The sequence below is a fragment of the Mobula birostris genome, chromosome 8 (genome assembly GCF_030028105.1).
Source record: "Mobula birostris isolate sMobBir1 chromosome 8, sMobBir1.hap1, whole genome shotgun sequence".
NCBI classification, from domain to species: Eukaryota; Metazoa; Chordata; class Chondrichthyes; order Myliobatiformes; family Myliobatidae; genus Mobula; species Mobula birostris.
In genome coordinates this window covers 87,529,929-87,552,142 of record NC_092377.1, presented here as the reverse complement: position 1 = coordinate 87,552,142, position 22,214 = coordinate 87,529,929, and the positions used below count along the sequence as shown (strand labels likewise).

At 44.4% G+C, this 22,214-nt stretch overlaps 1 protein-coding gene across 1 annotated transcript in view; it reads left to right on the top strand.

The window, feature by feature from the left end:
- Positions 1-1,979: 1,979 nt before the first annotated feature.
- The window catches only part of slc24a3 (solute carrier family 24 member 3), a 376,276-nt gene continuing 356,041 nt past the window's right edge, over positions 1,980-22,214 (top strand). Inside the window, exon 1 of the mRNA XM_072265589.1 lies at positions 1,980-2,450. Coding sequence (XP_072121690.1) covers positions 2,297-2,450 — 154 coding nt within the window. The 5' untranslated portion in view covers positions 1,980-2,296. The remainder of the gene's footprint in view (positions 2,451-22,214) is intronic.

The following is a 22,214-nucleotide window of genomic DNA, read 5'->3' as shown; positions in this document are numbered from 1 at the left end:
TCCTACCCATGTCGCTGGTCCCTACATGGACCACGACATCTGGCTGCTCACCCTCCCTCTTGAGAATACTGAGAACTCGATCCGAGATATCTCTGACCTTGGCACCAGGGAGGCAACAGGCCATCCGGGATTCTGAATCTCTTCCACAGAACCTCTTATCTCTCCCCCTTACTATCGAATCCCCTATCACTACTGCTCTCCTCTTTTCCCTCCTTCTCTTCTGAGCTGAGGGTCCCACCTCGGTGCCAGAGACGCAACCACTGCAATTTGTCCCTGATAGGTCATCCCCATCAATAGTATCTGGCCTTATCTGGATTCGGCCCAGATCTAGGCCATACCCTCCAAATATCCGGACCTGCCTCTCAGTTTTTTTGAACTACTGTGGTAAACCATATATATATGTTGTGACTGGCTTAACTGTCTGGACATGCCCCTCTGTTGACTGCCCCTGTGGCTCCTCTCACAGAGTCCTGTATAAAGGTGTTTCGCCTTGCCCCTCCCCCTCAGTCTGGGGGCAGACACTCACCATGGAGGTTGTATTGTACAGCGAATAAAAGCCTTTCAGTATTTTACCAAACCTCAGTCTTTTGGAGTTATTGAAGGTGCTTCAACTACCTTACTTTCCCTTTTCTATTTATGATTTATAATTTAAATTTTTAATATTTACTATCGATTTGTACTCCAGGGAGCACGAAGTGCAGAATCAAATATCGCTGTGATGATTGTACGCTCTAGTATCAATTGTTTGGCGACAATAAAGTAAAATAAAGTGAAGTAAAGTATCCTAAAGGATGTACTTATTATTGGTGGGAACGGCCACAGGGGTGCTCTGCTCATTCTGTCTATTCCCCTTCCCTCTCCTGACAGTCACCCAGCTACCTGTGTCCTGATTCTTAGGGGTGACTATCTCCCTGTCACTCCTGTTTATTTCTGCCTCTGCCTCCCGAATGATCTGAAGTTCATCCAGCTCCAGTTCCCTAACTCGGTTTGTCAGGAGCTGCAGCTGGATGCACCTTTTACAGGTGTAGTCATCAGGGACGATTGTGCTCGCCTTGACTTCCCACATACTGCAAGCGATGTTCCCCTTAAACATTTCACCTTTCACCCTTAACCCCTGACCTCTAGTGGTAGTCTCACCGAACAGTGGAAAGAGCCTGCTTGCATTTACCCTGTCTACACCCCTCGTAATATTTATGTTACAGTAGCACTTCATTGTCTCTAAAACATCTGGTACATTCTGAGGTTGAGAGAGGCGCTACATAAATTCATCTTTGTTTCCTTTGCCCAAGCATTTCATGTGGGTCATGGATGTGAGTTTCCAGCAGTAATAGTGCTTGAATATGCAGACCTAATTCTTCTACGATAAGACAGTGAAGGAGGAGATGAACCCAGCAACCAGAGCAGTGAAGCATCCAGCAAGTTGACAGAGAACGCACAATGCTGGAAATACTCCGCAGGTCGTGCAGCCTCAGTGGCGTCTGGAAACACTTGCTGCTTTTGTTTAAGATTTGCAGCACTTGCAGTTATTTGTGCCCTTGAGGCCGCGACTTAGCTGATTATACCCCTGCCCCTAAACTAGGCAGATTCTGCCTTCGGGTTCCACTTTGGAAATTTGAGCCCCAGCATCTGCTTGGACGTCGTGGAGTGCGATGCACTCTCTGAGAGGTGTTAGACTGAAGCTGCCTATGCCTCGTCAGGCTGTTAATATCCAACTGTCATCTTGAAAGGCAGGATGCATTTTCGGAGGACACGCTGCATGCGCGTCAGTGCATGGTCTGGAAACCTGAAGCTATGCAAAGTGCTAAAAGACTTCTACGAGGCAGCAAATAAATGCAAACATTTTAATGAGTTTAATAAAGAGGTGAGAGTTGTATTTTGCGGTTGAAGCCCGAAGAGGGCGCAGCGGGCAAGCCTACCTCAACAGCAGACCCTCCCCTTCGCAGTAGAGTCCCTGACTCAGCCAGCTTCGGGCGCCGGTACAGAGTGAGTTGCAACGCTGGGTGTCCGGGGTGTCCGTGCTTCTGTTCTCTCGTCCCTGTTCATGGATCAACGCAGCGCAATAGCAGCAAGAGCAAGCAGCAACCAGCTTGCACCGTCTCTCCTCTCCTCTTGGCGTCTCATGGAGTGATAGCCACCCCATTTTCCCTCCCCTGTCCCTATTACCCCCCTTTCCTGACCCCCCTTCTCCCACCCACCCACTCCCCTCCACCCTCGGCGCTCTCGCCCGCTGCGGCTCAGCAATAGAAGTTGCGCCGCTGCCTAGCCAGAGCCGACCAGCGAGACTCGAGCTGCTATCATGGAGCCCCAGCGTTGCTCCTTGGAGCTGTTGGTGAATCCGAAGCACAACAAAGTGCGGCGCAAAAGACGGGACATGGTGTGGTGGCAGATCTGCTGGCTGGCCGGCGTGATGCTGGTGGTCCTCGGCATCTCCAGCTTGGTGGAGAAGGCAGGTAAGGGATTCTCCGGGGCGAGGGAGCCCGTCTTACCACAAAGAGCTTGACTGGAAAGCCCATTCAAGAATTCACCTTCGTGCAACTTTAGTGAAGCCAGTCTGACTGACACACACAACAATGCTGCTAACTCTGAGGATGGGGCAGTATTTTTGCCTGCCGTATTGGTGGGATGGAGATGGCTCGGTGTTAACAAAAGAAAATGTGCTGTGCCGGAGGTGAACATATTGCAGGTGGCCGGCTGTCTTCAAAGCACTAAGGGCCAGAGGATTGAGAATGATACCTTTGTCACTGCGATAAAAACACTTGTCTGCGAACAGGTTTAGACATTCGGGGTAAAGCCCGAGGTGGCGATTAGAAGAAAATGCTGGAGGTCAGAAGCATTGACTCCCACCCCCTCCCCTGCCTGACCTGCTGAGCTTCTCCACCGTGTCCAGTTTCTTCCTTTCAGATCTCCAGCATCGGTAGCTTTTCGCTGGTAGTCTTGATGTTAGGTAGCTGTGTGTTCCGGGCTGCCCGCGCTTGTAGAGGAGCGGACCATATAGGCTCTTTTACCTCTCAGTTATGCTGCGTGTGAGCCTGACATCATCTGAGGGGCATCGGTTGTGATTTCCTCTTTCCTCCCCCTCCCCTTCTCCAACTTTCCTGCCAGTCTAGAGGCAGGAGCGTTCTATGCAGTGTACCAAATGTTCACAAAATGCTTGGTCAAGAGATCCACTTCACAAATCCCTCCTTTTAGCAACTGCCCCATGTCAGTGTACTTCCAAAATTAACTTCCCCCTGCCTGGTGCTTGCAGGTTTCTTAAGGGATGGGGTAATTAACTTCACAAGCCTTTATTGTGCATTTAGAGCCCATGGCATTAGGAGCCAGTGTGTAATGACCACCACACCAAGGATGATTGGAATTGTTGAGAATATTACTGCAGGATTCATTACAGGATTATTTTGAATAGTTCACTCAGTATTGTTGGACAAGATCATTGGTTGTGGTGTATTGTGAGGCAGAACTGGCATATCAGCACTTATAGACCAAACAGGCTTTTCTTGCCTGGACTTTTATTCTCTTCTGTTCTGGCAGCCAGTCAGCTGGTCAGAGAGTGACTGTTCTACCTGCAAAGGAAGTAAGATGATTATCACCTGTAAAGTATTGACCACAGTGGTGATGGGTGAGGGAGTCCTAAAATTATGATGGCAATATGGCTGCTCTAAATTAGATTAACGTTCTCTTACAAAACATAGTTCAACATTGAAGTCCTTGCCTCTAGTAATTTGGCTACCTCAGCTGATCTTTGAATGAGCTAGTGCCTTTTGTTTCTTGGCAAGGGAATGTTAGTTGACTCTTAGAAGAGCAGGATAATGGTAATCTTGTTGATGTTGGACTCTAGTCGAGCTGTTCATTCTAATGAGCTGAAAATCCAGCTCTGATTTACAAAATCTACAACCTGCAACTGCAGATACTTAGTTTAGTTTTCATTTAGCCATTTATCTATTTTTTTTTGAAGATAATGTCTGTAAGAGTGTACGTATTTATTAGTATTGCATTTATAACTAACATAATGCTTGTCCCTGTTGACATCGTGAGCATATGCAGATGAGAACTTTGAGTGTTAGGGAAACTGTAAGGCTGCGAACGCACAGTGAATTGTAAAGTATGTTAACTCTGAGCTGTTTGCTAAAAGGATGGCACTTTCTGACCTTTTAACAGAAGTGTGTTTCAGTGCTTGTAATAATTGAATAAATAGTCTTAATGTATTGCAGAAGTGAAATCCTAAGCGACCATCGGCTCTAGATTATTAACACCTTTCCTACAAGCAAAGATGCTGTTTATCCCATACAATTCTTATTTTAAACTCTCTATTATGTATTGACACAGGATCTTAGTTAGCCAAGAAATGATTCAGCTATTCCACTTCTCTTAGATAGAATGAGTTCCATCGCTCTAAACTGATTTGTTTGCCTCGAACTCCAATAAATCCGGCTCCATCTCCGTCAGTTTTGCACTTGCGACAAGTTTTCCAGACTGTCTCTTTGCCTCTCTGCCAATAACCATTGTAAATACTGCTGTCAGTGTGAAGTACAAACCTTGCCGCTTAATTATTAGAGAACTGGGTCACTGGGGGAGGAGAAATGGTGTGTTTCCACCATCCAGACCGGTTATTGAGGGGAAGATGGTTGCTGCCAGCTAACCGTCTCGCTGTCAGGAGGGAAGGCTGAGTTCCTTACTCTACCAAGAGCAGGCAGTGGAGGCATGGGTTGTGAGTGGCAGGTTGCTAAGATGCCCTGTCGTTAATGGCTCCTGTAGACACAAGGTGTTTCATGTGTGTTTTCTCACAATAAAGAAGAAGAGCATTGACTCCTATGCTTCCTGCTGTCTCCGGACAGGTAGACTTCCCACCCTGGTTATGCTCTGTTCTTCTGTCTTCTATCGGGCAGAAGGTAAAAAAGCTTGAAAGCGAGTGCCTCTGGGCTCTAGGACAATTTTGGTCCTACTGTCAGCAGACTGTTGAGCAGATCTCTCGTACACTAAAGATGAGCTCTTGATCTTATCCAGGCCCTTGCACTTTGTTTATCTGCACTGTACTGCACTTTTTCTGTAGCTGTAGCACTCTATTCTGAATTCTGTTTTCCCGATTACCGTGTAGATGTCATTTTCTGCCTGGGTGGCCGATTAAACAAAACAATTTCACTCTATCTTGGTACATGTGACAATATTAAACTTTTTGTCTCTAAGAAGGATGCTATTCGCCATCAGTCCTGTTGAAGGGTTTCGGCCCGAAACATCAGCTGTACTCTTTTCCATAGATCCTGCCTGGCCTGCTGAGATCCTCCAGCATTTTGTGTGTGTTGTTTGGATTTCCAGCATCTGCAGATTTTCTCTAGTTTCCCATTCTCGATCTGCTTGTTCCTCTGGCTTCAGATCAACTATGGGGAATTACAGGGCAAACAGATTCACAATAAATTCTACCCACAGAGCTTCATCTTTCAGTTAATATTTTTCCTTACAAAAGGACTTGGGAGTCCTCGTACAGAATTCCCTTAAAGTTAACCTCCAGGTTGAGTCGGTAGTGAAGAAGGCGAATGCAATGTTGGCATTCATTTCTAGAAGAATGGAGTATAGGAGCAGGGATGTGATGTTGAGGCTCTATAAGGTGCTGGTGAGACCTCACTTGGAGTACTGTGGGCAGTTTTGGTCTCCTTATTTAAGAAAGGATGTGCTGACGTTGGAGAGGATACAGAGAAGATTCACTAGAATGATTCCGGGAATGAGAGGGTTAACATATGAGGAACGTTTGTCCGCTCTTGGACTATATTCCTTGGAGTTTAGAAGAATGAGGGGAGACCTCATAGAAACATTTTGAATGTTAAAAGGCATGGACAGAGTGGAAGTGGCAAAGTTGTTTCCCATGATGGGGGAGCCTAGTACGAGAGGGCATGACTTCAGGATTGCCCTTTCAGAACAGAAATGCGAAAAAATTTTTTTAGTCAGAGGGTGGTGAATCTATGGAATTTGTTGCCACGGGCAGCAGTGGAGGCCAAGTCATTGGGTGTATTTAAGGCAGAGATTGATAGGTATCTGAGTAGCCAGGGCATCAAAGGTTATGGTGAGAAGGCGGGGCAGTGGGACTAAATAGGATAAAATGGATCAGCTCATGATAAAATGGCGGAGCAGACTCGGTGGGCCGAATGGCCTACTTCTGCTCCTTTGTCTTATGGTCTTATGGACATATTCAGTATGGAGGGAGTGCTAAGAAAATTCATCAGGCTGTTTCCTGGGAGAGTAGGTCTGCCAGATAAGAAGAGATGGAGTAGACTAATTCTCTATTCTGTAAATAAATAGAAGTTGTTAGAAGCTTTAGAATGAGGGGTAATCTTGTTCATACAAAATTCTTAAGGGCTTGCTGGGTAGATGAAGAGAGGATAATTCCTCTGTCGAAGGAGTCTAGAACTGGAGTCACTGTGTCAAAATAAATACAGGTCATTTCGGATTGAGATGAGGAAAAATGCCTTAACTCGGTGCCTGGTGAACCTCTGGAGTTCTCTATCCTAGTGAATGGTGAAGGTTCACTTTTTGCTAGTGTTCTAAATCGGGTATTAGGTTTCTGGATACTTGTAGAATTGAGAGCTGTAGAGAAATGCTGTTGTGGTAGAAGATGATTTGTGATCTTGGGCAGCACAGTGTCTCATCTGGATGTGTTGCTGTCTCCCAGGTCCAGTGACCCAAGTTCGATACAAACTTTTCACACTGTCTATGTGGAGTTTGCACCTTCTCCCGGTGATCATAATAGTTTCCCTCAGGTTCCCCAGTTTCATTCCACATCCCAAAGATGTACTGGTTGGTAGATTAGTTAGCAACTTTAACTTACTTTTAGTGAGTATGTGGGTGATGGGAGAAACAAGAAGGGGAGTTGATGGACATTTGAGATAGAATAGTATACAGGGGAATAAATAAGGGAATGTGGTTGTGATTAGTGTGAGAGCTGCCATAGACTCAATGGACAGAGTGGCCTCTTGCTATGTTATAAGTGAATAGATTTGAGACTGGTGACGCAGAGTTGAGGTGCCTGCTCCAATTTCCTGTGTTCTTATCATCACGTCTATTGTGTTAGAAGAACTAGGGCTGAGTTCCACAGACTTCTCTACCCCTTCTCAGACCCCTCCCATTCCCCTGAACCATTCCCACCTCAACTCCCGGAAGCAAGGATAGAACTTGCATCCCGCTGCTGTAGTTACTGAGAGTAACACTGGAGCTTGTAATGCTCCAGTGTTTTCTGGGGCTCAGCAGGTCTGACCTTCTGTACTGCATTCCTGTCTTCCTCATGAACCAAAGTGTCTCTTTAGCTGCATGTTAAGATTGCTGGTTATGTTCCGTATCTCTGTGTGGCTTTTCTTCACAGTGGTGAGCGCTACAGCGAACACTACTGGAAGATAGTGCGGGCTGTAAGCTGTCAGCTATAGTTAATAAGCTATAAGTGAGTGTGTGGGGTGAAACAATCACAGATTGGATGTTTGGCAGTGTAACATTGGATGATTTTCCCCTCAAAATAGAAACTAACATACTTGTTTCTATTACGTTGAACTGTAACTTGAATTGGATCAGATTTCAGGCCCCTGAAATGTAACTTCTATGTGATGGTTTGAATGTGCACAATTCACTCTGGTGTAGCTACTGTGTCAGAACAAGACATGCAGAGAATCCCTTTGAAAGTTGATCCAGGAAGCGATGTTCCAGTTTTGGCTCAGTTGCTGGTTCTATCACTTCTGAGTCCAAAGGCAATTCAAGCCCTGTTAAAATTCTCCCCAAGCCTGCAGTGTACTATTGGTGTGGACAGTAAAACACTCTCTCGGGTGAATGCAAAACTCCGTGTTACAAAATTTTGAAAGAGTTCTGGGAGGTACTCCCCACTGTCCTGGCACTTTTGCTGAAATGGATTCACTGGTCAAGGTTACCATGTGAGGGTCCACCCTGCTGGGAGGAAAGAATGAAGGAGACAAAAGAATGAAGGAGACACAGGACACTTCAGTTGCTGGAATCTGGAGCAAACAACAAAATGCTGGAGGAACTCAGCAGGTCAGGCAATAATGGCGCCACAGCAGTGTAGCGGTTAGTGCCAAGCTATTACAGCTCAGGGCAGGGGAGTTCAGAATTCAACTCCTGTGCCCTCTGTAAGGTGTTTGTATGTTCTCCCCTTGGCTGCATGAGTTTCCTCCTGGTGCTCCAGTTTCCTCCCACATTCCAGAGATGTTAGTAGGTTAATTAGTCATTGTAAGCTTTCCTGTGATTGGCTAGGGTTTAAAAAGGTGGCTTGCTGCGCGGTGTGACTCATTGGGCTGGAAGGACATGTTCTGCGCTGTATCTCCAAATAAATAAATCTGTGGAATTGGAGGGATGGTCGGTGTTTTCGGTTGACGCGCTATATCAGGACTATGGGTATGGAAGGGAGCGAGGTCAGAGCGAATGGAAACTGTATGTTTGTCACTCCTACTCTAGAACTTGGGTCCTCTCAACCTCATTCATTAAGCAGCAGTTGCTGCAAAACTAGGTCCACTTACCATATGCCCCACTCCCTTACCAGCAAAAGAGGGCATCGGTGAGGAAATTCCACGTCACCTTCAGTGTAGGAAAAGCTTCAAGACCTCAAACCCAGCACAAAACACAACATTTATTGGACCGCAATGATCTTGGCTCTCCTGTACATTTCTGAGGCATGGATTTCCAACAGAAGATACCTCAAGACATTGGGTAGAGAGCATCAATGTCATCTCCGCAATATCCTCCAAATCCACTGGCAGGATAAGCTAATGGAGGTCAGATTTTTGTCGCACATCAAAATCCCCACCTTTCAGGCTCTCATTGGAGTTAGACAGGTAGCTTTTGTAAGGCCGACACCAGGCTCCCGATTACGAAGCTGTGCTCCGATATCTGTTGCGTCAAGGGACCACCAGGTCGGCAAGAATTGATTCATTGATGCTCTTCAGGCCTCCTTGAAGGAAGTGAGACTTCAAATGGACTCCCAAGAATTCCTGGCACTCAACCACTCAGAGTGGAGATGGAGATGGATGATAGAGTCATGGAGTTGCACAGCAAGGAAAACAGACCCCTTGGTTCAACTGGTCTGTGCCATCCGCGAAGTTAATCCAAACTACTCCTGTTTTTGGCACCTCCCCATCTAAACCTATCTAGGCAACTTTTAAACGTAATTGTGGCCACCTCTACCTCTGGCGGTTCATTCCATATATCTAACACCCTCAGTGTGGAAAAAGTTTCCCCTCAGGTTGCTTTTAACTTTAAAATCTATGTTCTCTAATTTTATATTCCCATTCCCTGAGAAAGACTGTGACAATTAATTCAGCTTATCTATGCTCCTCATGATTTCATACCCCTCCATAAGACTGCCCCTCGGCCGCCTACACGCCAGGGAAAGAAATACCAGCCCGTCCAGTCTCTGCTTATAACCATTCTTGGTAACGTCATCATGAATCTTTTCTGCACCATTTCCAGCTTCATGTTGGGATGAGACTGAAAACCTCAAGCTCACAGTACTACCCAGAATACCAGAGGCAGGAGCTCACCACTTCACAAACTGTGCTCTCTCCTGCCCCTTCTGTGGCAGAGCCATCTTCAGAAGTGTGCTGAATGAAAGCAAGTCATCCTCGATCCCAAGGGTCTGCCTGAGAAAGAGGGCATTATTTGATTTTAGTTTGAGAAACCTTGTTGGAATGTTGGCTTCTGTATCTCCCACATTGCCAGTCCATGGTTCAAGACCTGGAGTTCAGGGTCCAGTCATTGATGAGCCTTAAGGGTCAATACTGCAGATCGAAGCCTGAAGGCCAAAGTTGGTGAGTTCAGAAATTGAGGCCTGATGGCTGAAATCTTGGGTCTGCGAATCCACAAGGGTTGGAATAGAGAGTTTTGTTCTGCACAGCATCGTTTTTGCAGGATAACCAGTATTGATTGAAATTGTTAATTGGTGCCATTAGGGTACCAGGAGTTTTCACTGTAAGAGACCAGTAGAACCATATATTTCATCTCCTTAAGTAATCAGATTGAGTAAAGAAAGCAAAGGGAAAAAAATATAGAGGGCAGTAGTGAAGGAAGCTGAAGAGAGGGAAATGAAGACTGGATTAAGGAGGAGATGATAGAGTGTATATGTTACTGGGCTGATGATTGCAGTTATGGTCTTGGATCCAATGGCCACACCATGGCAACTGAGAATTGAAAATTCAAGTGATTAAATATTAAATTTAAAACGTCTGCTTGTTCAGCAAAAATATTGTTAAAAAAATCAATCTGAGTCATTAATGTCCTTTGGGAGAGAAATCTATGATCTTTATCTTACTTGGCCCAACTAGGACGCAGAGCTGCTAATGTACCTTCAAGAGGAATTAGCGGTGAACAGTCAGCAAGAGCAGAAAATGAACAATAAAAATTCTCTGTTCACTCTCTGATAGAACTGATGCATTCCTGAGCAAGCAAGGTTAAGCGTCATTGTCGAACAATTGTTACATTAAATATTTAATCATTTTGATAATATTTCAGACTCAATATGTTTAACATGAAAATCCGGCATTTTTTTTTTAAAACAGGGAATGCGAGAGCTTGCGTGTAAAATAAAAACACTCAATATCTCTCAAAATCCCCCGAAGCGGCTGACTACTTAGAATTTAGTAATGTTGGGTGTCATTCATATGTGGTTATTTTGCCAGCAAGTTGTGGGTCATGATGTTGGTATCTGGGTGCATTGTGTATCAAGATAAACAAACTAGGGCATTTGTATGTTTGAACTGAGCTTTTAACCCTCTGTGTATCATTTCAGCACTGAAAGAAGTGAACTTTGTAACGTGACCCATCAAGCAGTAAACTGTTTCATTTTTGCCATTGTCCTGTCATCTGCATGAAATGTTAAATTCTGGTTTCATCTGTCTGTGTTGGTGGTTTGTGTCTGAGAGGTATTCTCCCAGAGTCCTATCCTCATCATTAGGAACAAGAAATGGTTGCACTTGTTGCATTGAGTTGAATGCCCTGAAGCAGTTGGTGCATGTGTTGGGAAACCGTAAGAATGTTTTTTTCCATTTCATCTCTGTTCAGATTTGCTTTTGGAACTGAGGCCAGTACTTGATTATTGTTAGCTGAGGGAGGTAGCATGACCAAAATCTTAAGTCATTAAATCCTGGGCACCTAGAAATCAGACCTTTAGTGGCTCACCAAGTATTGGCACTGCCATTAAAGAAGATTCCTCTCTGCCCACACAGCCTAAATTAGCTGCTCAGAACCTGTAGTGCATGGTTTCCATCAGAGGTGAATACACTGCCGAATGACATTTGGTCAGTCTGACGTTTTGTTGCCTGTACTGCCTTGCTTTGTGCAGACTAGGTTGCCCATTTTGGCCATGAAAAAGTCATTGGACTGCAGAGCAGGTGCACTGTGGCGAGGCACATTTGACAGTTACAGCCGTATTTAGAAGTGATCCGAAGGCCACCAATAGGAAATTCAACCAGGTTGTTCATGGTTCAAACCTTATCTGAAGGTTTTTGTTTATCATTTGCAGCAAAAAAAAAATTCTAGAAGCAGATTAGAATCTGTTCTCTTATGTTGAAGGTAAGCAGAGGACTGTGCATTAGTGTTGAGATTTACCCAATCATTATTTCATGGTGTGGCAGATATACCACGTTCTCTCGCCTTCTGTAGATAAAAAATTTCACATCAAAGTGCAGATGGTAGTGGAGGATTTATAAATAGTCTGGTAACTGGATGCCGGAACCAAAGTGTTCACTGTTGACCTTCACAATGCAGTTGTGTTCACATGATGGAAATAAGTAATCTGCAGAATTTGGAATCTTAAATAAACTGGGGATTAGAGGAAAATGATTTGGCAGACATGAGATACAGAAGGGCGAAATAAAAACACAATGCTGGAAGAACTCAGCAGGTCAGGCAACTTCAATGGAAAGGAATACTGTTAACGTTTAACACAAGATTCTGGAGATGCTGGAAGTCCAAAGTAACACACACAATTCTGGAGGAACTCAGCAAGTCAGGCAGTATCTATGGAGGGGAATGAACAATTGATGTCTTCACCTGAGACACTTCATCAGGAGTCATGAAGACTTGTGTCCTGATTCTTGGCCTGAAGCATTGATTGTTTATTCCTCTCCATAGATGCTGTCTGACCTGCTGTGCTCCTGATTCTGTCCAGTCTTTAGAGGGAGGTTGTGTCCCATTAAATTGTTACTGTGGGGTGCAGTTAAATCAGTTCCATTATGGGTGCTGAGTTGGACATTTGAATATTGCCAGCAGGCATTTTGGTGAGAGTGGTTGTGGTTCTGTGCAGGGAAGGCAAATGCCAGTCAACAACAGGTGTGGGGGGGGGGGGGGAATGCGTCCCCACACTGCTGTGTAAAGAACTCATCTGCTTCCTTCAGGTTAGTTGCTGATTGACTATTGCCACGACTTAAGTGACTGGTGCATTTGAGATCTTTATGAAGTCGGGTTTACAGGAAGGGGTGCATACGGAGGAGGAGAGAGGCTGTGAACAAGAGGCCCCAGTCACCTGGGTTCAGTCCTATCCTCTGGTGCTTTCTGCGTGTAGACTGCACATTCCCCCTGTGACCCCTCGGGCTTTCTCTGGCTGCTCCAGTTCCCTGGCGGTGTTAAATTGGCATCTTTGTGTGCAGTTGAGTGGTAGAATCTGGGGAGGATTGATGGGAATGGGAGGAGAATGTAGATGGATGTTTGATGGGCAGATGAATGCCTATTATTACAACTCATACCTACTGATTGTTCATAAAATGAACCTTTTTATTTAAATACCAGCAGGACAGAAACAGGTCCTTCTGCCCATCTAGTCCAATCTGACCTCGGCTTTTGCCCAGCCCCATCTGGACTATATTCCCTCAAAACCCTCTCTTCCATGTATCTGCCCAAACTACTGTTGATTGTTACAATTGAACCTGCATATACCAGTTCCATAGGCAGCTCATTCCACATTAGCACCACCTGAAGAGGCTTCCCCTCTGATTTCTCCTAAATAATTTCACCTTTCACATTAAGCCTATGACCTCTGATTCTAGTCTCACCCAACCTGAAGGGGGAAAGCCTACATGCATTCTTCCTATATATACCACGTATAATTTTGTATACCTCTATCTCCCCTCATTCTCCTGCGCGTTAGGAAATATGAAGTCCTAGCCAGTACACACTTTCTCTGTAACTCAGGTTTTTGAATCCTGGCAGCATCCTTGTGAAGTTTCTCTGCACTCGTTCCAGCTTATTCATATCTTTCCTGTAGGTAGGTGACCAGAACTGCACAGAATACTCCAAATTCAGCCTCACCAAAGTTCAACATAACGTCTTATCTTCTGTGCTCGGTGCTCTGACTTATGGAGGTCAACGTGCCAAAAGCTCTCTTAAGACCCTATCTACTTGTGATGCCATTTTCAAGGAATTAAGTATCTGTATTCCGAGGTCCCTTTGTTCTACTGCATTATCTTGGAACCCGAACCATTCACTCTGTAAAGCTTATCCTAGTATGCCCTTCATAAATGCAACACCTCACACTCGCCTGTATTAAATTTCATCTGTCGTCTTTCAAGCTATTTCCCAGTTGGTTGAGATTATGCTGCAAGATTTCATATCCTTCCTCTCTGTACACTATGTCATAATCTTGGCATTGTCTGCAAATTTGGTAATCCAGTTCATGACATCATTAACATAGATAATGTACAACAGTGTACTCACCACCGATCCCTGTAGCACACCACTAGGTACAGTTTTTGGGACATCTTTGGTTCAATTGGAAACTCCCAATAAAAATTGCTGGTGAAGTGTGCATTTTGTAAGGTCTTGGATCAATGTTGTAGTTGGTGGATTTGGGATTAGGAGATGAAGTCACTGCTCTTTAAAGTCAAATTTAAGTTTATTGTTGCATGACGGGCACATAGTGTCACATCAGCAGCACTCACAGGTTTCAACATCAAAGTAAATTTATTATCCAAGTATATATATGTCACTATATACTACCTGGAGATTCATTTTCTTGTAGGCATTTACAGGAAAATAAATAAACAGAACTTACAAAAGACAAACAACCAACGTGGAAAAGAAGACCAATTGTGCTCATAAAAAAAATTAAAGAATACTGAGAAAATGAATTGTCAGGTCTGTAGGTTATAGAATCAGTTCAGAGTTGGGGTAAGTGAAGTTGTCCATGCTGGTTCAAGAGCCTGATGATTGAAGGGTAATAACTGTTCCTGAACCTGCTGGTGTGGGACCTAAGGCTCCTGTAGCTCTTGCCCGAAGATGGTAGCAGGAAACGAGCATGGCCCGGATGATGAGAGTCACTGATGGATGCTGCTTTCTTGTGGCAGTGCTTCTTGTAAATGTGCTTGCTGGTGGGGAGGGCTTTGCCTGTGGTGGACTGGGCCACCACTTTTGGTAGACTTTTCCGTAAAACAATTCAACACAAGTTATATACAGTTTTTACAAGAACACAATTAGATTTTAAAAAAGGTCAATTTTAACGCATGGTTAACATCATCATCCTCTTGCTGCATGGCTTCAGCGTCCTCGAAGAATAGGTCCTGGCATTCACCACGAAAGTTAACTCTTCGTCTGAACACTTGCTGTTCCTTGCTGATGAAATGTGTATTGTTTCCTGTTCCCCACCTCCTGTGCAGCTGTGTTGGACCTCAACTTCTTTGGCTCTGCTATTCTTCAGCATTTTCCAGAGTGCCAGCTGGCTCAGTGGACCTCCCTGCTGAGTGGTGCAGGTTGGCTTTGTGTGGTGCTCGCTGCTCTTCAGGGAAGGCCTAAGTAAGGTTAGTGACAGCAGCAGTCACCAGCCCTCGCACGAGCGGCTCACTGCCTGTTGTTTTGCATCAAGATCTCTGTGCCTAGCCAATTCACACACATTCCAGTGTCCTCTGTCCCCCTGAAATGACTGCATACCACCTCCAATGTCCACTTTGTAATTTGGCGAAAAAAGACATCCTTCCACTTGGGCCAGTTGGAAAAAAATATAGAATTAATAAACCCAGGTTGACATTGGAATACACTTTGCTTTGGCCCACATGCGCGTGCAAGACGAATTACAATCTTTAAAGGACATTGGGATGGGTTCATGGATAAGAAAGGGTCGGAAGGGTTTGGGACAAAGGCAGGTACATGGGAGAAGCTTAAGAAGGCAGCTTGGTAGGTCTGGCCATGCTGTATAACTCTGTGACTCTGAGGAAAGAAGCTTGAGCTTAAACTCTCAGCAGACTTTTCTGATATCACTGTGACTGTCTCTTCAGCAGCAAATAGCAGACAAATATAGTATAAAGCAAAAGATCTGGTCACCAGGCAGGGACGTTCTCTGTGATAAATGCCAGAGTACTTCAACTCTGTGTACTACTGCTGGATCACAGTAATGAATAAAGATGTGCTGGAAATTGACATTAATGCTTGTATAACATCATGAATGTACTGTACTCCTAAATCCAAGTGTACATTCCTAGAAGCTAAGGGATTGGAAAGTGATCTTTTGTTTAAAGAATGGCCTTCTGCTTTAAGTCACATTTGACTGCAGCAAGGAAAGAGAACACTCCAAAGAAGCCTTTCATTGGTACAATGTAAAGAGGCCAGTTATTGCTTGCCTACTGTAGAGAGTTGGTTTAATAGCTGAGGAAATGGTGATTGTACCTATGACACTGAACACTGTTTTCCATTGCTCAAGAAGAATAGCGCCAACACCACATGGTGGGATTGGGCACCAACTTTGACAGGTTGAAGAAATGGACCTTAATCAGACACAAACACGAGATTATGCAGATGCTGGAATTTCAGATCAACACACATAAAATGCTGGAGGAACTCCGCAGGTCAGGCTGCATCTATGGGGAGGAATAAACGGTTGATGTTTTGGGCTGAGACCCTTCATCAGGACTGTAAGAAGCCAGAATAAGAAGGTGGGGAGCAGGGAAGGAGTGCAAGCCAGCAGGAGATGGTTGAAGCCAAGAAGGTGGCAGTGGGTGGGGGAGGGGGTTTGAAGTGAGGAGCTGGGAGGGAATAGGTAGAAGAATTAAAGGGCTAAAGGAGGAGGAATCTGAAAGGAGAAGAGAATGGAGTTTTCCCTGGAGTTCTTGCCTCTTGCTCCAAGGATAGTGCAATGGCCTTTCCTTGTGCCTAAACCCAGATCAATTTGATTGAATGATCTGATAGAAAATCCTGAGTTCTGAAATTGTATTTCACAGGATGTGAGTTCAGATCTCTCAAAGGAAATGTGGCAGTCTTTTGAGATAATAAAATTCATATTTTTATTTTTAAAGTAGTAACTGCAGCTGTGCACGTTGCTGGAGGAGCTCAGTGGGTAAGGCAGCATCTCTGGAAGAAGGACAGTCAGTACTGTGGATAAAGGTCCTTTATCTGGACTGGCTGCAGGTGCTGTCTAACCTACTGAGCTCCTCCTGCATCCTGTGTCTTGTTCTAGACTCCAGCATCTGTAGTTGCTTGTGTCTCCTCACAGTGTTTTAGTAAAAATCCATTCTTGCTGGAAACGAGCTGCCCTCATGCAGACTGGCCTTTATGAGAAGTGGGCTTCACTCTGTTGTCCCAGGAAGTCATTCAGTTGTTGTGAGAAAACTGCATCCCCAGGGCAATGGGGATAGATGGCAGAGGGTGGACTGTGTTTAACTAGGCCCATCCACCATCTTTGCAGCTGGGCTAACTCTGGCGGCATGAGTCTAGGTGAGCTGGAAGCCTTACTGTTGTGGCTTTCCTACAAAGCAGACTGGTCTGTGAGCTCAGGAGGTGAATTCTAATCCCACACCTCAGATCATTCTGATGGCCTGTACTGACAAAGACATTTTCAAATCTCTCTTAAACGTGGGTCAGATGTTGAAAAACACTTAAGTAAATTGAAAAAAAAAATTGATTAAAATGAAATAAACTACATTCTTGAACCATTCTTTTCGATCGTAGGTGCTGATTTCATTGAATGAGGCCGTGCTAGATACACCAACATCAGATGCCCAGTGCAATCCATACCTTTGCACTGCTATGTGCGGTTACAAAGGTCGGGACCATTCTTCTTAAGCCCATCACTCCGACTGGAGCAAAGGCTGCAGACAGCAGCTCGCCAGAGTCCTGTACCTTGAACCAGTCTTTCAAGTTGTCCGTAGGTATAGCCCATTTCCTTGATCCTCCCTCACCTAGGGATGAGGTCATCGGAACTTGTGTTGGCGTTACTGTAGCACTGGGTTTATATGGGATGGAGTTACTAGCCCAATGTCCAACCTTCCTTTTGCAGCTGGGCTTGGGACCGCCCATAATTAAGTCCAGGAGCACCGTAGTGCACAAAATATCCTTCCTGAAAACACTACTTGAGAAGGAGCACAGTCTGGGCCAATAAGCCCTGGGCTCTGCATAGATTGGTTAAAGAATGACTAAATACAGTGGACGCATTGGACCAGTACATTTTGGCCCAATTAAGTGTCTGCCTCAGTTAGCTGAAGTTTGGAATCCAGGGCCACTTGCCTCAAAGTCCGGTACGGATGCCACTATACCATCAGCCGGCAGTTTTGATTGTCTGCAAATGAACAAGATCAGTGCAGACACCTAGTGCAGATAATGGATTGGATTCATACAATACTTTTGACAAATGCATCCTCCCAATCTTCATTATTCATTGTATCATTCAAGATTGTGGATACCTTCAAATTCTTAGTTCCTGACTTGTTCAAGTGAAATAGTTTCATTTTTATTCCCAACCATTTCTGGCATCTTGAAGCCCAGATGCTTGAAACTTCAGTGAGCAAAATACTTCTGAATCATTTTACTGCTTGCTTCTCGCCAAGTATCAATAACAAAAATCGCTGCTTGTTGAACACAAACTAACGCAACTGGTGCTATTTAAAAGCCGTTCGCTCTAAGCACGGTGTAGTGTCTACATCTACACAAGTACAGGAGATTGATATTAGTTAGAAACTATTTGCCAGAAGTCTCCTGTTCCAATTAAGTCGCATTGTATCCCAAATAAGCAAAGAGAATCCCAGCTATTTTCTCAATTTTTGTTCTTTAAGAGTTTTCCCAAACTGCACCTGCCCTGATTAACCGGTGGCCCAATTAACCAGAATCCTCTAAATTAAGCACATCCAAAAAGGTCTTGCCTCTATTTTGCACCATTTATTTGCACTGGCTCTAAGATTCAGTATGCCTGAATCAAATCTGACCCCACCCAATGAAACTGGCTCGGTTCCTCAATTGAGCCCATTTTGAGACTAGTTTATTTCTAACCTTTCAAATACCAGTTGGCCTCTTGATAAATAATGTTTCCCAATGAAATGATAAATGATTCAGCATAATTTGTTTGAGAGGCTTTTAAAACTATTTTAAGCAGGTTTACTCAAAATGAAAACTGACCACACACTAACTAAAGGGATTTATTTCTGGTGAGGGGCCTTTTTCCAAAGTGAACCATGCTACAGGATTAAATGTATTAAATACTCTGTTTTATGAAAGATGCAGCTTTGGATAAGACAGTATTATTGAGGGGAGTAACTTAGTGAGTTGAACAATAAATACCTTTTCCTCCCATACTCCATAATCATCCAAATTTGCCTCCATAAACCATCTGTTTTGTTGCACGTGCCTTTAAACCAGGTCAGATACATCCGAGCACCTTTGCTCCATTTGCAGCAGGGAGAATTTCCCCGTGGCCAACCATTTTAAATCCATTTCTCATTCCCATTCCGACATGTCGTTCCGGGCTTCTCTTAGTTTCAACAGGCAAAACCTCATGTTCCGTCTGGGTAGCCTCCAACCTTGCGTCATGAACAGTGATTTCTCCAACTTCTGGTAACTTCTCTTCCCTCCCCTCACTTCCATTCCCAATTCTGGCTCCTCCCTTACCCCGTCTCTTCTTTCTTCCCTTTCACCTCCCTCTGGTGCCCCTCCTTCCTTTTCTCCCATGGTCCACTCTCCTCTGCTATCAGATTCTTCCTTCAGCTCTTCACCTTTTCCACCCATCACCTCGCAGCTTCCCACTTCATTCCCCCCTCTGCCAACTATCCTCCTCCTCACCTGGCTTCACCTATCACCATCCATCTTGTACCCTTTCCCCTACTCCCACCTTCTTCTGGTTTTTCTCCATCCTTTCCAGTCCTGAAGAAGCGCCTTGGACCAACATGCCTGCTCTTTGTTCCTCTTCTTGGACTGTGCCTGACCTGCTGAGTTCCTCCAGCATTTTGTGCGTGTTTCTCTGGATTTCCACCATTGCATTCTGATGCATCTTAGCAATTGTATAAAATAGATGTGAGCCAATCAAGAGCCTGTCCTACCTCTTACCTGGTGTTTGTCACCAATCAGTCCAATATTTCTGGCAAAGTCACGTAGCCCATAGAAGCAAATGTTATAAACTAAAGTATTTCTTTAAATAAATGCACAACAGCCAACACCTTGCATCTTTCTGCTCTTCTGCATGTTTCTGAAGCCTGGACTATCTACGGTATGTATCTCAAGGTGCACCATTGCTATCTCCACAAAATTCTCTAAATTCACTAAAAGGGCAAGCAACCCATTGTAAAAATGCTCTCCCAAGCTAACATCCCCAGTAATTGGTTACTTCCTGTCAGCGTCATGGGGCACTTGCAGTCCAGAACTGAACCCTGAACACAGGTACTACTGACCCACTGAGTTCCCTCCAGTTTCCAGCATCTGCATTCTCTCGTGTCTCCAGTAGTCATTACTGGCTGAGCCCGAACCTGGGATGGAACCCATGTTTCCAGATCTGTAGGACTAATCCATTTGGGCAGCATTAAACTTCATTCTAGTCGCGAGCTATGGTACTCTCCAGCTACTTCTTTAAAAGGGCATAATTCAATAGTTTCACTTAATATCAGGGAAATGTATACAATGTACATCCTGAAATTCTGGTTCTTTGCAGACATCCACAAAAACAGAAGAGTGCCCCAAAGAATGAGTGATAGTAAAAACATTAAAACCCCAAACCCCCTCCACTCCCTCCTCGCACACACAAACAGCTGCAAAGCCACAACCTCCCCTCCTCACTTCAGCAAAAAAAAGCATCTGCACCTTCCACCCACCAAGCAGGCAATAGCAAAGCCCCCAAGAAAGACCATGACCTGCAGGACAACAAAAACTAATTGTTCACCCGGCAATTCAACATGCTGCAGGCTGTCTCTCTCCCTAATAGAAGGAAAAGGAGGTGTCCCCTTTCACAGCAAGAATTATTGGTTGTAATACACTTCAGAACGTAATAAGTTAACAAAGAGTATCGATATTTGTGAGTTCTTCATCTTCAGATTACAAAGTGAAGAAAATGATCATGCTTCAATTAATAAGTGTACCTGAGCAAAAATATATATAAAAAAATAACTTGATATTTGCCTACAGTCAAACAAACTAAAGCTAGAAAATTCAGACTATTTTCTCCTAATATTATCCTTTTACTTCACTATGTCAGGTATGTCAAACAAGGATTTTTCATTAGGTTTGATAAGAAATCCTCCAAGATTTTAAGTACAAGTATAAGGAGACATTTATTGCATTCTGTATATTTAATATTTGTGGATAATATGTTACAAAATAATTGCTTCATTAATCGCTTATAAAATCTGTGGCTTTGTGTGACTAGGTTACTCAGTGGTTCCTCAAAGGTTGTAGAAACATAGAGAAGTTCCCTTTAAACTCTACATAGACTTTTGCAAGGTTGAAACTCTCGCGTAGTTGTACAATTGTGCAGGAGGAGTCGGTTAGGATTATGCCCGCAGTGGCTATTGACAAAGAAATGTTTGCATCCATACGCCAACTTTCATGTCTCCTTCAGGATATCTCGAAGCTCTTCACACCTAATGCAATGCTTCATACTCACTTTGGAATGTGGAAAAGATGGCAGCCTTTTACCCACAGCAGCTCGCTATTGCATTTTACTGATGTCTCATCGATTTTTTTTTTTTCCCTCTCTCACCTGGATGAGGATTTCATCACTTGAATGCAATAAGTATTTATTAAATACCAGTGGAATAGCAAGTATGTATTAAGCAGGGAAACAAGAGGACTTAGATGTTCCTTACCGTGGCACTTGGCTATGGACTTTGGTAGCCACTGGAATTTACTTTAAATACAATCAGAGACTGCCACTTATTCCAGAGTAGTATTAATCAGCAGTTTGAGCAAGTAAGTGATCCACATTTTGCTGGTGTGTTTTCGGGCTGATTGAGCAATCTGGCACTCTGCTGTCTCTGGAGAGTGTTCCGTGAGGCTTCAAGCAAAAGGTGTGGCCTTGAGGCCAAGAAACCTGGAGGCGGGGCATAAGCCCATGACTGACTCCGTCTCTCGACGTTTATTGTGCCGAGGAAGATTGAAATCATCGAGGGCGAGAGCGGAGGGTGAGTCGATATTCAGTGCCGTTTACCAGCCTCTCGCTCGCTGCTGCCGAAGGAAGGAGTCTCTGTCTCTCTGTCTCTTTCTGTCTCCTCCCCCCCCACCCCCACCCCCAGAAGCTGTCGGGGGATGGTGGGGAGTTCAGGTCTTGGGCAAGGTTTAATCGACACGGTTTGTGGACTGGACCCTGTAGTTCACGTTATGATGTGTTTCTGTTTTTTTTTGTTGCTTTTGCGGGTGATTTTGAATCTGCAGATAATGAACACTGAGCTGAACAGAGTATGCCTGGACTCTTTCAATTTTCCCCCGCAATCTTCCCCCACGTTTTCCTCTGCACCTCCTTCTCTATCTTCCAAACCCTTGCCCTTCTCGCTCCTTCCTTCCCCACCCCCCCACTCATTCTTGCCCCACAACACCAACACACATTTTCAGATGGCCAGCTGTGTTTAAGCAGCTCATTTTTACCATAAATATAGCTGCTGGATTTGACATCACGTTGTTCCTCACCTGTGGAAAATGCCTGTTTCACTTGTAATCAAACCAGTGAATATGATCAGAGGATACCTTGTGGTAACTAATGTGTGATAATTCGGGGGGTGGAGGGGGGGAAGAATCACATACAGTCAAAATGATGGCGAAGCTTCCTCCTTGTGTGCCATTTCAATCCTGTGGAACATAAGGAATGATGCATTCTGGGATATTGAACCTTTAACACTTTGAGGATGGGAGCACTACACAGAAAAGTCAGAAGTGTCCTCAGAATCAGATCTATTATTGAGAGGTAAAGTATGGAATGGGGTTCTTTGGCCTCAGGAGACCACACTATACCATAGATGAGTGGAGGAAAGTTTAGGGGAGATGTTGGAGGAAGATATTTTAGAGTGGTG